This window comes from Peromyscus leucopus, chromosome 4 (genome assembly GCF_004664715.2).
Source record: "Peromyscus leucopus breed LL Stock chromosome 4, UCI_PerLeu_2.1, whole genome shotgun sequence".
Lineage (NCBI taxonomy): Eukaryota > Metazoa > Chordata > Mammalia > Rodentia > Cricetidae > Peromyscus > Peromyscus leucopus.
The window spans coordinates 130,563,139-130,575,221 of NC_051066.1; the positions used below are offsets into that span (position 1 = coordinate 130,563,139).

Consider the following 12,083-nt stretch of genomic DNA (forward strand, 5'->3'; position numbering starts at 1 on the left):
TAGGTAGGAAAGCCAAACTGAGAATGCTGGAAATGAGAAGGGCAGAGTGAGGAGTCACCAGCAAGATACAGAGGGAACAAGAGATGAACACGCCGTGCTAAATAAGGTACTGCCACATGGCAGAACGTAAATAGAGAATATGGGCTAACTTAAAATGTAAGAGCTAGTTAGTAATAAGCCTCAGCTATTGGCCGAGCATTTATAAGTAATATTAAGCCTCCGAGTCAATTATTTGGGAAGCGGCTCCCAGGTATTTGGGAGTAAGGGGGTGAGAGAGAAACGTCCAATTACATACGGTTTTCATCTGTGTCTTCTTGCCAGTTTCCTTCTGGTAACTACTGTAATGCTTGGATAATTTAAAGAACTGGGAAAAGATCCATAACGGGTGTTCTCTTTAGGATAAGATAAGACATTGAAGGGGTTGGAGAGATGGCTCAGTGGTTAAGAATACTGACTGCTCTTCCAGAGGACCTGGGTTCAATTCCCAGCACCTACATGACAGCTAACAACTGTCTGTAATGCCAAAATCTCATCTCACACAGGCATACATGCAGACAAAGCACCAATGCACATAAAAAGCTAAAAAAAAAAAAAAGTTGGATACTGAAAATAGAACCAACTGTCCAGGACTGAACCACACTGAAGAAGGCTCCCATGGGCTGTTCCAAGCTAGTCAGCAGGGTGTCTGAAGCAGATCACAGCCAGATACAACTAACAGCTCAGCATGCCCAAGTACACAGTCTGTTTCAGAAGCAAATCTTTCAAGGACTATTTCCATTTGGTAAGAGCTTATAGTGGGCCAGTGGCTATAGCTCAGTTGGTGGGGAGTACTTGTTCAGCATGCACGAAGCTCTAGATGTGATCCTGAGATGTGCATACATGGTGTGGCGTGCACGCCTTCAATTCTGACATTCAGGAGGAGGGAGGAGCAAATTCAAGGCCAGCCTCAATTACAAATAACCTACCTCAGGGGAAGAGGTGGGTGGGTGGGAGCACTATAAACATTATTTTTCTTTTCCCCCTGTGGTGCTGGGGGTCTAACCCAGAGCCTTGCTAATTCTAGGCAAGCATTATACCACTGAGTTACACCCACAGGTCTCATATAATGCTAAAGGAGTAAGGATTTGAACTGAAATCTAGTTCTAATTATTCCATGCTACCACTTGGATTTTTATTCTCATGTTCTTTGTTTTTACTTCATGAAAATAACTGCAACAGTAAATAAGCCAAGAACCATTGCTCAGAGCCTATTAATAGGTAATAACATTTTCAAGTTATCAAAATTCCAAGTGATCCTCCAGCTAAAGGGAAAGCTGGAAAAGATGGCCATGAATAAATTCTCAGGCCAAAATAAATAAGTAAATGAACAAGTAGAGGTGGTAATATGCCACTGAGTCTACAGCACTGGATAACAAACACTGTGCTGAGAAACACTTAACACAGCGATAGAAAAGAACCCCATAAGAACTTCCGGCTGGTGTGGGGCCTGGAGCGCTGGCAGGGTGATGGGGACTCCTGTGGAGATGGCGTGCACAGCCGCGCGGTCCCCGGCCGACCAGGACAGGTTTATTTGTATCTACCCGCTTACTTAAATAATAAGAAGACCATAGCGGAGGGGAGGCAGATTCCCATAAGTAAGGCTGTAGAAAACCCTACCGCTACTGAGATTCAGGACGTGTGCTCAGCAGTTGGACTGAATACATTTCTGGAGAAAAACAAAATGTACTCCAGAGAATGGAACCGCGATGTGCAGTACAGGAGCAGAGTCCGGGTACAGCTCAAACAGGAGGACGGCAGCCTCTGTCTGGTGCAGTTCCCGTCACAGAAGTCCCAAGCTAAAAACAAGGACACAAAAAACCAGTGGTGCTGACCCCAGTCTTCAGCAAGGAGAGGGGAGTAAAAAGGGGAAGGGGGAGAAGAAGAAATGATGTGGTGTAAACGTGACGCACACAGTCCTGCTGCGAGAGACCTGGGCATCTTTGTGTCGGAGGGGATGCACACAGTCCTGCTGCGAGAGACCTGGGCATCTTTGTGTCGGAGGGAACAGCTTTTGTGTCTGTCATTTAACTGAAATGTGAACAGTGTGTCTCCCGTCTTCATCAGCAGTTAACAGTGAGATAAGTTTACATCCAAAGTCTGCATCCAGCTTTTATACTGTCAAAAGGAAAGGTGTGTGTGTGGAAGAAAGAAGACTATTTTTAACAGATAATGACTGTTCGTAAGTTACTTGAAATCCTGTATCTGTCCTGTATATAAACATATATTTCAGGTAAATAAGTTTAATAAAATTTGAAATACAAAAGAAAAAGAAAAGAACCCCATAAATAAGCCAAAGTGAAAATGAAAAGTAGAGACCAAGGAGCCATTAATTTATGAAATTTATTGTTGTAAAAGTTATTCAAGTGACAACAAAGAAATGTACTCTTCCATTTGGTACAAAGGCACTTCATGACTAGTGCCTTGTCTTCAAAGCATGAGGAAAAACCGCCCAAGTCCACTAGTAAGCCACCCTCTCAGGTCAAGCAATGCGTGGCCGAGTCTTTCATAGTGGTCCTGCAGAGAGGGTGTCCTTTGAGAGTTTGAGAACTGGCAGAGGTGATCTGAAAGAAAACCCATCAAAAGGAGACAATGCTGTAACCTGACAGCACCATGGGCACAGGACACGGATAGAGGTGACAGGAAGTGCATGGTACTTGTGTCACCTCGAACCTGAAAGGAAGAGACATCAGACAGAATGGCAATGCATATGAGGTAAGAAGCCACACACTCCATCGGGTGTGTGAGGCCCGTCAGGGACACTGGACATCCCAACCACAGTCATCAGTCTCCTGACAGGGCACAGTTGCACACCTGATTGGCTAGAGCCATCAGCTCAGCCTGAGCTGACCTGGACTTTCCACAGGAAGGGAGAACAGAACCACAGGCTCCCGAGGCGGGCGGGGCATAGCAGGACACACCTGGGCTGCCGCTGGGAGCCACAGTCATCAAAGAGCAGCGGACCCAGAGTGCAGCCTTCCTCCCTCGGCAGCTCCCTTCAGTCTGTTACTAGGCAGACAGTCTCCCTGACCGCTGGCATGCTTTCCACACTCTGTGAACACTTCCTTGTTCAACAGAGAAAAGGCCTCCAGAGCCTTGTCAGGCCACCAGAGCCGGCTGGAGTTTAATGACATTGTTTTGTTTTCACTGTTTATTTCTCTTTTTTTATTTGTTTTTATTTTATTTGCATTGGTATTTTGCCTGCATGTATGTGTGAGGGTGTCAGGTCTTATAGTTACAGACAGTTGTTAGCTGCCATGTGAATGCTGGGAATTGAACCCAGGTCCTCTGGAAGAGCAGTCAGTACTCTTTAAATGCTGAGCCATCTCTCTAGCCCCATTGTGCTTATTTCTTTTTCTTTTTTTGTTTTGTTTTGTTTTTTGAGACAGGGTTTCTCTGTGTAGCTTTGCACCTTTCCTGGAACTCACTCTGTAGCCCAGGCTGGCCTCGAACTCACAGAGATCTGCCTGGCTCGGCCTCCCGAATGTGCTGGGATTAAAGGCATGTGCCACCACCGTCCGGCTTGAGCTTATTTCTAAGATTACTTTCTATTTATGGCACAAGATCCTGGCTTTCCCTTTTATGGAGAGATCTACAGTGTCCATCTGAAATAATAAATTTATGTTTATTTTTATTTATTTTTTCCTCTTTATTGAAAATATTTTTTTCCTCATATAATATATCCTGATTAGTTTCCCCTCCCTCCACTCCTCCCAGTTCCTCCCTACCTCTCCTCCTAACTGGATCCACTCCCTTTGTGTCTCTCAATTAGAACACAAACAGGTAGCCAGCAGTGGTTGATGCACACCTTTGGTATCAGTGCTCAGGAGGCAGAGGCAGGCAGGTCTCTGTGAGTTAAAAGCCAGCTTGGTCTACATAGTGAGTTCCAGGCCAGCCAGGGCTATGTAAGAACCCTACCTTTAAAAACAAAACAAAAACAAGGTCAAACACAAGTCCAGATCCATCCCCCATAGCATCTCACCTTTCTCTGAGGAGAAGGCTCCTTCTCAGCTCCAACTGTAAGGCTCACTGTGAGCTGCCTGCCCACCACAGACCCCACCCTCTAACCTCTGGAATGAGTTAGGGTGAAAGCTGGGCTAGTAAAAGCCATCCTTACGAATTTTTCTTTGTTTTTCAAGGCAGGGTTTCTCTGTGTAGCTCTGGCTGTCCTGGAACTCACACTGTAGAACAGACTGGCCTCAAACTCAGAGATCATCTATCTGCCTGTCTCCCAAGTGCTGGGATTAAAGGTGTGTGCCACCACCACCTGACCAATCCTTATGATATTTTTGATCAAAGCCTAGTGAGATTGAGGACTGAATGGCTAGCACCCCAAAGTTACCATTAATCATATTTCTCATCAGAACAAATTGATCTATTAGTAAATATTTACAAAGTTCTTACTACATGTTAGAAATTACCTTTGGTGCAGGAAATACAAATATAAACAAAATAGGTACTTCCTTACCCACAACAGAGTTTCAGAGAAAGACAGGTAATAAGCATATACATAAACAAAAATGATTTCAGGTACTAAAAAGTACTCTGAAGATTACGGGAACAGGAAGTTAACAGGCATGGGAATTAGGCAGGGAAAGTTGCTTCTAAACAATGATGTTCAGATAAGGCATTTCTGAGGTGATAATAGAGAGAGAAATTCAAGGAACCAGGCAAAGATCAAGAACCTCCCAAGCCAAAACAGCATGTAGAAGTTCCTGAGACAAGAACAGAATCTTAAGAGACAAAAGGAAGGTCATGCGACTGGAGGAGGAGAATGAGAGAACATCGTGTTGGGAAGTAGCCGGGACAGATCACATAGGCCTGAATTACACTCTGGCTCCAATGAAAAGCTGATGGAGGGCCCAAGCTGCAGAGTAAATGATCTGAATCAGAAAGATCACACCAGCTGTCATGGGGCAGACACTAGAGAACAAGAACAGAAACAGAGAAGGTGAAATTTCTAGAATTCTCTAGCACTGCTGGCAGGAGTGCAGGGCACCTGGGCTATTCCTATTACAGTCACCCTGTGACTAGCCATACCAACAGAGATAATACTCACGTGCCTCACAGTACATGCACAGGAAACTCATAGCAATGTCACATGTACTAGCTCCAAACTGGAAACAACCAATATGGCCCACCAGCAATAAAACACATAACAAACTGTTATGATGGAAAAATACAACTCACAAAAGAACCACAGAATATAAGTTGAGGAAAAGGAGGCAGAAATTCAAACTACATACTACAGAACTCAGTTTGCAAGAAATCAAAACCAGACAAAACCAAACTATAGTATGAAATGGGACAGGGTATGGCACAGGCCTACAATGTACCACAACTAGGAAGTATATGAAGGGCATTTCTTGGTTCCAAAAAACATTCTTTATGATCTCAGAAAAAGCTACCTGAGTGAGGTCACTATAAAAATTCACCAGGCAGGGCAGTGGTGGCACACATCTTTAATCCCAGCACTTAGGAGGCAGAGGCAGAGGCAGGCAGATCTTTGTGAGTTGAGGACAGCCTGGTCTATACAGATAGTTCCAGGATAGCCAGGACTACACAGAGAAACCCTGTCTCGGAGCGGGGTGGGGAGGATGGACACAGGCCGACACAACAATACCTTATTTTATTTTTATTTTATTTTGAGACAGTATTTCACTTTGTGAAATAGCCCAGGATGGTTTGGAACGCACTATGTCCAGGCTAGCCTTGAATTTGTGGCTATCTATAGCAGGCTTTCTTGGACCACCAGCCCTCAAATCATGACACGGAGACTTAGCAATTATGAATGCTCAACCTTAGCTTAGGCTTGTTTCTGGCCGTTTGTTTGTTTGTTTGTTTGTTTAACTTAAATTAACCCATTTCTTTTCATCTATGTGCTGCCCCAAGGCTCATTTACCTCATCTACATACTGTTCATCCTGCTTTCCTGCTTCTCCTGTGGCTGGCTAGCTAGCTGGCTCCCATTTTCTCTCTGCCCGCCAGCCCCACCTATCCCTCCTCTGTCTAGCTGTTGACCATTCAGATTTTTATTAGGCCAACCAGGTGCTTTAGGCAGGCAGGATGAAACAGCAACACATCTTTACATGGTTAAACATATGCAACACGTTTTTTCATAGTTATACAAATATTCTACTCCACAACAGCTATCCTCCTGCCTCAGGCTCCTAAGAGTTAGAATTGGAGGTATGAGTCATTAATCTGGCTACCGTTTTGCTTTGAGTTAAGACATTCTCAATTATGTGCAGTTAATCTCTGTGTTTTTTGAGGTATACATTTTCTACCTTGTTTCTACTAAGAATAATATTGTTTTCTTTTGGTGGGGGAGGAAGAAAGTCTCTCCATGAAGCTCTAGCTGGCTTGTCTAAAACAGGAGCTTGTGAACCGCCTAGAGCAGGTGCTGGGAAAGGAACTTGGAGCCTCTGGAAGAGGAGGAAGTGCTCTTAACTGATAACCATCTCTCCAGGTGTTCTCTATTTGTCTATATGGCACCGTATTAAATTAAGAGAGTGTTGACGTAATTAGCCCAAAATTCCTTTTAGTTTATAGGACTTAAATCTTTAACAAATCAGGTAATTCAGATCTGTAGGTAAGCCAGGCTTGGTGATACACATCTTTTTACCAATGCTCAGAAAGAAGATGGACCTCTCTTGAGTTCTAGGTAGGCCTAGTCTACATAGTGAGTTTCAGGCCAGCCACAGATACATAGACCCTGTCTCAAAAAAAGAATTATACTATCATAACATGGGAACTTTGACAAGATGGGAACTTTTATTTTTGGTTTGATGACAAACTTTTTACTTGACTTATCTGTTCATTGTGAACAACTGCACAAATATGGATACATGCACACTTTGTACACGAATATGTGGAGGCCAGAGATCAATCTTGGGTGTCATTACACAAGAGCTGTGCACCATGGTTTTGAGAGGATGTCTCACTGGGACATGGGCTTACCAACTAGGCTGGCTCAGCAGGACAGTAAACCACAGGGACCCTTCTATCTCCTGCCCAGTGCTGGGATTGAAGTCAAGTGCCAGAAGCTAGGTGAGGTGGCACAGCCTTTAATCCCAGCACTCAGAAAGCTGAGATAGCCATATCTCTGTAAATTCAAGGTCAGCTTGGTCTACATAGTGGGCTCCAGGCCAGAGCTACAAAGTGAAAACCCTGTCTCCGAAAACAAAAATAACAAGGAAAGTCATCTGCCAGAGCAGCACTTACCTTTACCTCAGCTCTCAGAATAAGGGGAAATGGTGGGGACAGAGGCAGGCAGAGCTCTGTGAATTGGAGGCCAGTCTTATCTACATAGTGAGTTCCAGCACAGTTAGGGATACACAGAGAAAACCTGTTTCCAAAAGATAAATTAAAGGATGCACACTTTTAATCCCAGCACTCCAGAGGCAGAGGCAGGCAGATCTCTGCGTTCAAGGCCAGCCTGGTCTACAGAGTTACTTCCAGGACAGCCAGGGATAGACAAAGAAACCCTGACTTCAGAGGGGGGACAAAATTACAACCTGATCACCAACCTAATTCCTTTTTATCAAGTGACCCATAGTTACAGTGGGAAGAAATTAAGAGGCAATATGAGAAGGCAACTGTTAGATCTCAGGCAATCCAAATATCCAGAAATGAGTTCAAACTGAATTATAAGAGGATTTCCAGCAGTTAGATAAAAGGCTGTTTCCTCGGCAACTTGGGAAACCAATTCCCATCTGCCAAAAGGAGTCATTTCCCTTACCTCTGGCAGAAGGGGCATATGGCCACCTGTGGTTTCATATCAAAGCCCATGCCAGCCTCCAGGCTCACTCAGAATCTACTCACAAGTACCAGTAATACATTTCAAAGTCCACACTAGCACCCAGCCCTTCTCATTTCGGGCCCCTGCTCCCTTTACGCCCCGGCCCCCGGCTATGCTTGTTACTTTCACTATTCCCGTTCTGCCTATTCCCTCCTCTCCCACCGACAGCCCTGGCCAGGTCCAGCCTGTTTCTCTTTCTCTCTGCTCTGGATACTTTCTCTCTCTTACTCACAAGAAAAACTTTCCCTAATATGGAGCGGTCACGTCAGCAGTTTATTTACTGCACCCCCTTGCATATAGCAACTAAATCTAAAGTTACATTGCTATCTTAAACAATAATCTTGGGCACTGTCAGCACATACTGTGGGGATTGGAGAGATGGCTCAGCAGATAAGATCAATGACTGCTCTTCCACAGGACCTGGTTTCAATTCCCAGGACCCACATGGAAGCTCACATTGTCTGTAACTCCAGTCCCAGGAGGAATCCAATGCCCTCTTCTGGCCTCCACAGGCTCCAGGCACACACATGGTGGGTAGATATGCATACAGGCAAAACATCCATATACATAAAAGAAATGAATAAATTTAGAGGGAAAAAAGGGGGGTGCATATTGCTCTCCCTGAGGACTTGAATTCAGTTCCTAGCATCCACACTGGGTAGGTCACAATAACTTGAAACTGTAGCTCCAGGAAAATCTGAAACTTCTGGTCTCTGCAAGTACCTGCATTCACATGAACAGACATACACATACACACAACTAAAAGTAGTAAAATAGGGTCTGAGAGATGGCTCAGTAGTTAAGAGAACTTGCTGCTCTTCCAGGGGGCCTAACCCACATTGGAAATCCCCAACTTTATTTAAGAAAAGCATTTCTTGGTCCAAAGTCAGGGAATGTAAAGGAGACTATGAGGCCTCCAGCCAGTACATCAGTTGTCTTCTGAGGTTTTGTCAGATGGACAGAACAAGGAAACTCAAGACACCTTACCTTCACCAGCACATAGTCCCCAGGCTGAGCTCTGACCTTGAGCCCAGAGTTAGTGACATCCTCCACCTCTACATCAGGGAAGATCACCTTAAGGTTTGCATCATTCCGGCCACACAGGTCTGTGGAAGAACGTTTGCTGAACTGCAAAAAGCAAAGAGAAGACATTGCACCTGTTGTCTGAGGCTCTCCAGGATCTATCACAGAACATTCCTTAACCAAGAAATCCAAAGTCTCAGTGTGTGTGTGTCTGCTTCAACAACAGAACAACACATGGTGCACAACAGAAAGTTCTGTTGACTATTTAAATGGACCAATGAATCTTTATAGTCTTGGCTTCTGCAGTAACTTTCAATAAGCATGAAGTCCAGGTACTTGTGAGTGATGTGCTTAACAAATCAACGTTCATGATTCCTGATCTCACACTAAGCACTTAGGACTGTCCCAGAGTTTTTGGCTTGAGTTACTTGCTCCTATTAAATATGCCAATTTGAAGCTAGAGACTCACTAGAGCCTGGGACCAGAAAGAAAGATAAACCACAATGAGAGTATTAAGTTCTGGAATATATATGAGTCTTTCTGACAGGAACCAAATTTACCCTCTGCCCTAAAATCAGAAAATAAGACAAAATACCAGAAATAATTTGTAGGGAAAGGGGGCTGACTAAAGAAACCCACCCTGACCCTGGAGCCCAGAACTAGGGAAAGATGACACAGATAAGGCCAGTGAAAGAAACAGTTTGGCTCAAATCAGAGCCATCTCTGCCCCTGGCCAAGTGTCTTGTGAAACCAACCAATCACAGAGCAGGACAGTAGAATCCTGGCCCTAGGGCCCAGGACCAGGAAAAGAAATACAGCCTGGGTTTGGGACCTGAGCCAGAGAAATAAACACTTTATCCCTAAACCCAGAACCAAGGAAACATGCCCTGACTCTGAAACTAGTGCCTAGAATCAGAGTCAGTGAAAGAAATGTGCCCTGGCCTTAGAGGTAGTGTCAAAAGCCAAGAAAGGCCAGTGAAAGAGACACAGCTTGGCCCTGAAATCAGGGCCATCTCTGTCCCTAGCCCACAAAAATGGCTAATCCCTGGGCAGAAAAAAAAACTAACCAATCACGGGCTGACTCCACCCCCAGGACATCCTATATAAACCACCCTTCCTGGTCAGTTGTGAGCTGTTCTCTCCACCCTGGTAGAGGCAGATATTCTCCTGGACTCCTCCTTCCTGAATAAATCTCTTTCTCAAAAGAGTTTTGGGTGTGAAGACCTTCATTCACTGGTGCATAGAAGAACCTAGCTAAGATGTCCCATAGTGGACTGAGCAAGGGGGAGCTGAATAGAAGAACCTTGCTGAGACGTCCCTCAGTGGACAGAGCAAGAGAAAGCGGGAAAATAACACTTTTCTCCTGAGCCTGAGGAGATTTGCTACATTTTTGCAATTTCTAAGGCCGGAGAAGCAGAGCTCTGCTGTGGGATGGTCTGTATATCAAATCTGTTGCTCTGTTTGGTCAATAAATAAAACACTGAATGGCCAGGCAGGAAGTAGGTGGGACAAGGAGAGAGGAGAATTCTGGGAAGCAGAAGGCTGAGGCGGAGAGACACTGCCAGCCCCAGCCATGACCAGCAGCATATGAAGACGCCGGTAAGCCACCAGCCACGTGGCAAGGTATAGAAGTATGGAAATGGATTAATTTAAGCTATAAGAACAGTTAGCAAGAAGCCTGCCACGGCCATACAGTTTGTAAGCAATATAAGTCTCTGTGTTTACTTGGTTGGGTCTGAGCGGCTGTGGGACTGGTGGGTGACAAAGATTCGTCCTGACTGTGGGCAAGGCAGGAAAACTCAAGCTATAGAGCTCTGCTAGGAAGCCCCCTTAAGTGGGGGCTGAACAAACCTCAGCTGTAGAGGCTCTCTAGGAGAGAAGCAGGATTGCTATATCCTGCGGGGAGATCATCCCCCGTAACACCAGGTATTGCCTGACTCTCCAGTCAGGATACCCTTCCCTGCTGAAGCAGTTCCAGGCCTGACTTTCCCAAGAAGTCAGAAAAACTTCCCCTCCAGGGTTGGGCTGCCTCTTTGCAGCTCCAGCCACCAGAGCTGTCCTAAGCAGCTCAAGGTGTTGCCTGAGCAGGAAGTAGACTCTCAAGAGAACTGGACTGGGCTCATCTCTGACTTCTAGCCACAAAATTAGAAGAAATAATTTCTATTATTTAATCCAAAAAAAAGGAAAGGGAAGGAGTCAGGAAGGGAACAGATGGAAAGAAGAATGGAGAGGAGACGAAGAAAGGGAAGTGGGGAAGGAAGGGAGAGAGAAAGGGAAAAGAAAAACAGAAAGGTCAATAAACCTTGATGGCAACAGAGAGAGATGTATTTCCTAAAAAGATAAAATTTCGAATAAAAACATCTATGATTTCTCGTCAAAAAAACATGAAGGCCAGTACAAGTTCCAGCAAAACTATCCCTTGGGGGCTGGAGAGATAGCTTAGCAGGTTGGAGCAATTGCTGCTCTACCATAAGGACTACAGTCCAGACCCTAGGGCACACTCAAGAGAGACTCACATACATCTGTAACTCCAGCTCCAAAAGATCTGACACCCTTTTCTGACCTCCTTGAGAACTCAAATATACACAAATGCGCGCGCGCGCACACACACACACACACACACACACACACACACACACACACACACAAAATAAATCCTTAAAGAAAATATCCTTTGGGAAAGAAGCAGAAATGAAGACAACCCAAAATTAAGAAAATCTATCACTAGAATATTCACAGGAAGTTCTCTAAATATAAAATACTTGGTATATTAGGAAGAAAGAAAAAAATATGGAATGGTTATATACGTAGAAAATTCAAAACAACAGCTGGGTAATCGTGGCACATGACTTTAATCCTAGCACTTGCAAGGCAGAGGCAGCAGATCTCCGAGTTCAAGGCCAGCCTGGTCTACAGAGTAAGTTCTAGAGAGAAACCCTGTCTCAAAACCAAAGAAAAGAAAATTCAAAACACTAACAAGAAAATAAACCATCAAATTCAGCAAGGTCATAATATGCAAGATAAAAGTAAACATTTTGGGCTGGAGATTGTATAGTGTTTGTCTAGCATGCAGGGGGCCCTGGGTTTGATACAACACCACATAACCTGGGCACGATGGTGCACTCCTATAATCCCAGTGCTTAGGAAGATACAGGCAGGAGGCTCAGAAATTCAAAGTCACCCTTGGCTACATAGCAAGTTCAAGGTCAACCTACATGAGACTA

At 44.6% G+C, this 12,083-nt stretch overlaps 1 protein-coding gene and 1 pseudogene across 3 annotated transcripts in view; one reads left to right on the forward strand and one right to left on the reverse strand.

Moving 5' to 3' along the window:
* Positions 1–1,508: 1,508 nt before the first annotated feature.
* Positions 1,509–1,963, forward strand: LOC114706537 (annotated as a pseudogene).
* Positions 1,964–2,361: 398 nt separating this feature from the next.
* Positions 2,362–12,083, reverse strand: part of Cdk5rap1 (CDK5 regulatory subunit associated protein 1) — a 33,535-nt gene continuing 23,813 nt past the window's right edge. For all 3 annotated transcript variants that reach the window (XM_037205332.1, XM_037205331.1, XM_028888918.2), the window contains 2 exons: positions 8,824–8,964; positions 2,362–2,600 (listed from right to left, as the gene is read on the reverse strand). In XM_037205332.1, coding sequence (XP_037061227.1) covers positions 2,514–2,600; positions 8,824–8,964 — 228 coding nt within the window. In that variant the 3' untranslated portion in view covers positions 2,362–2,513. The remainder of the gene's footprint in view (positions 2,601–8,823; positions 8,965–12,083) is intronic.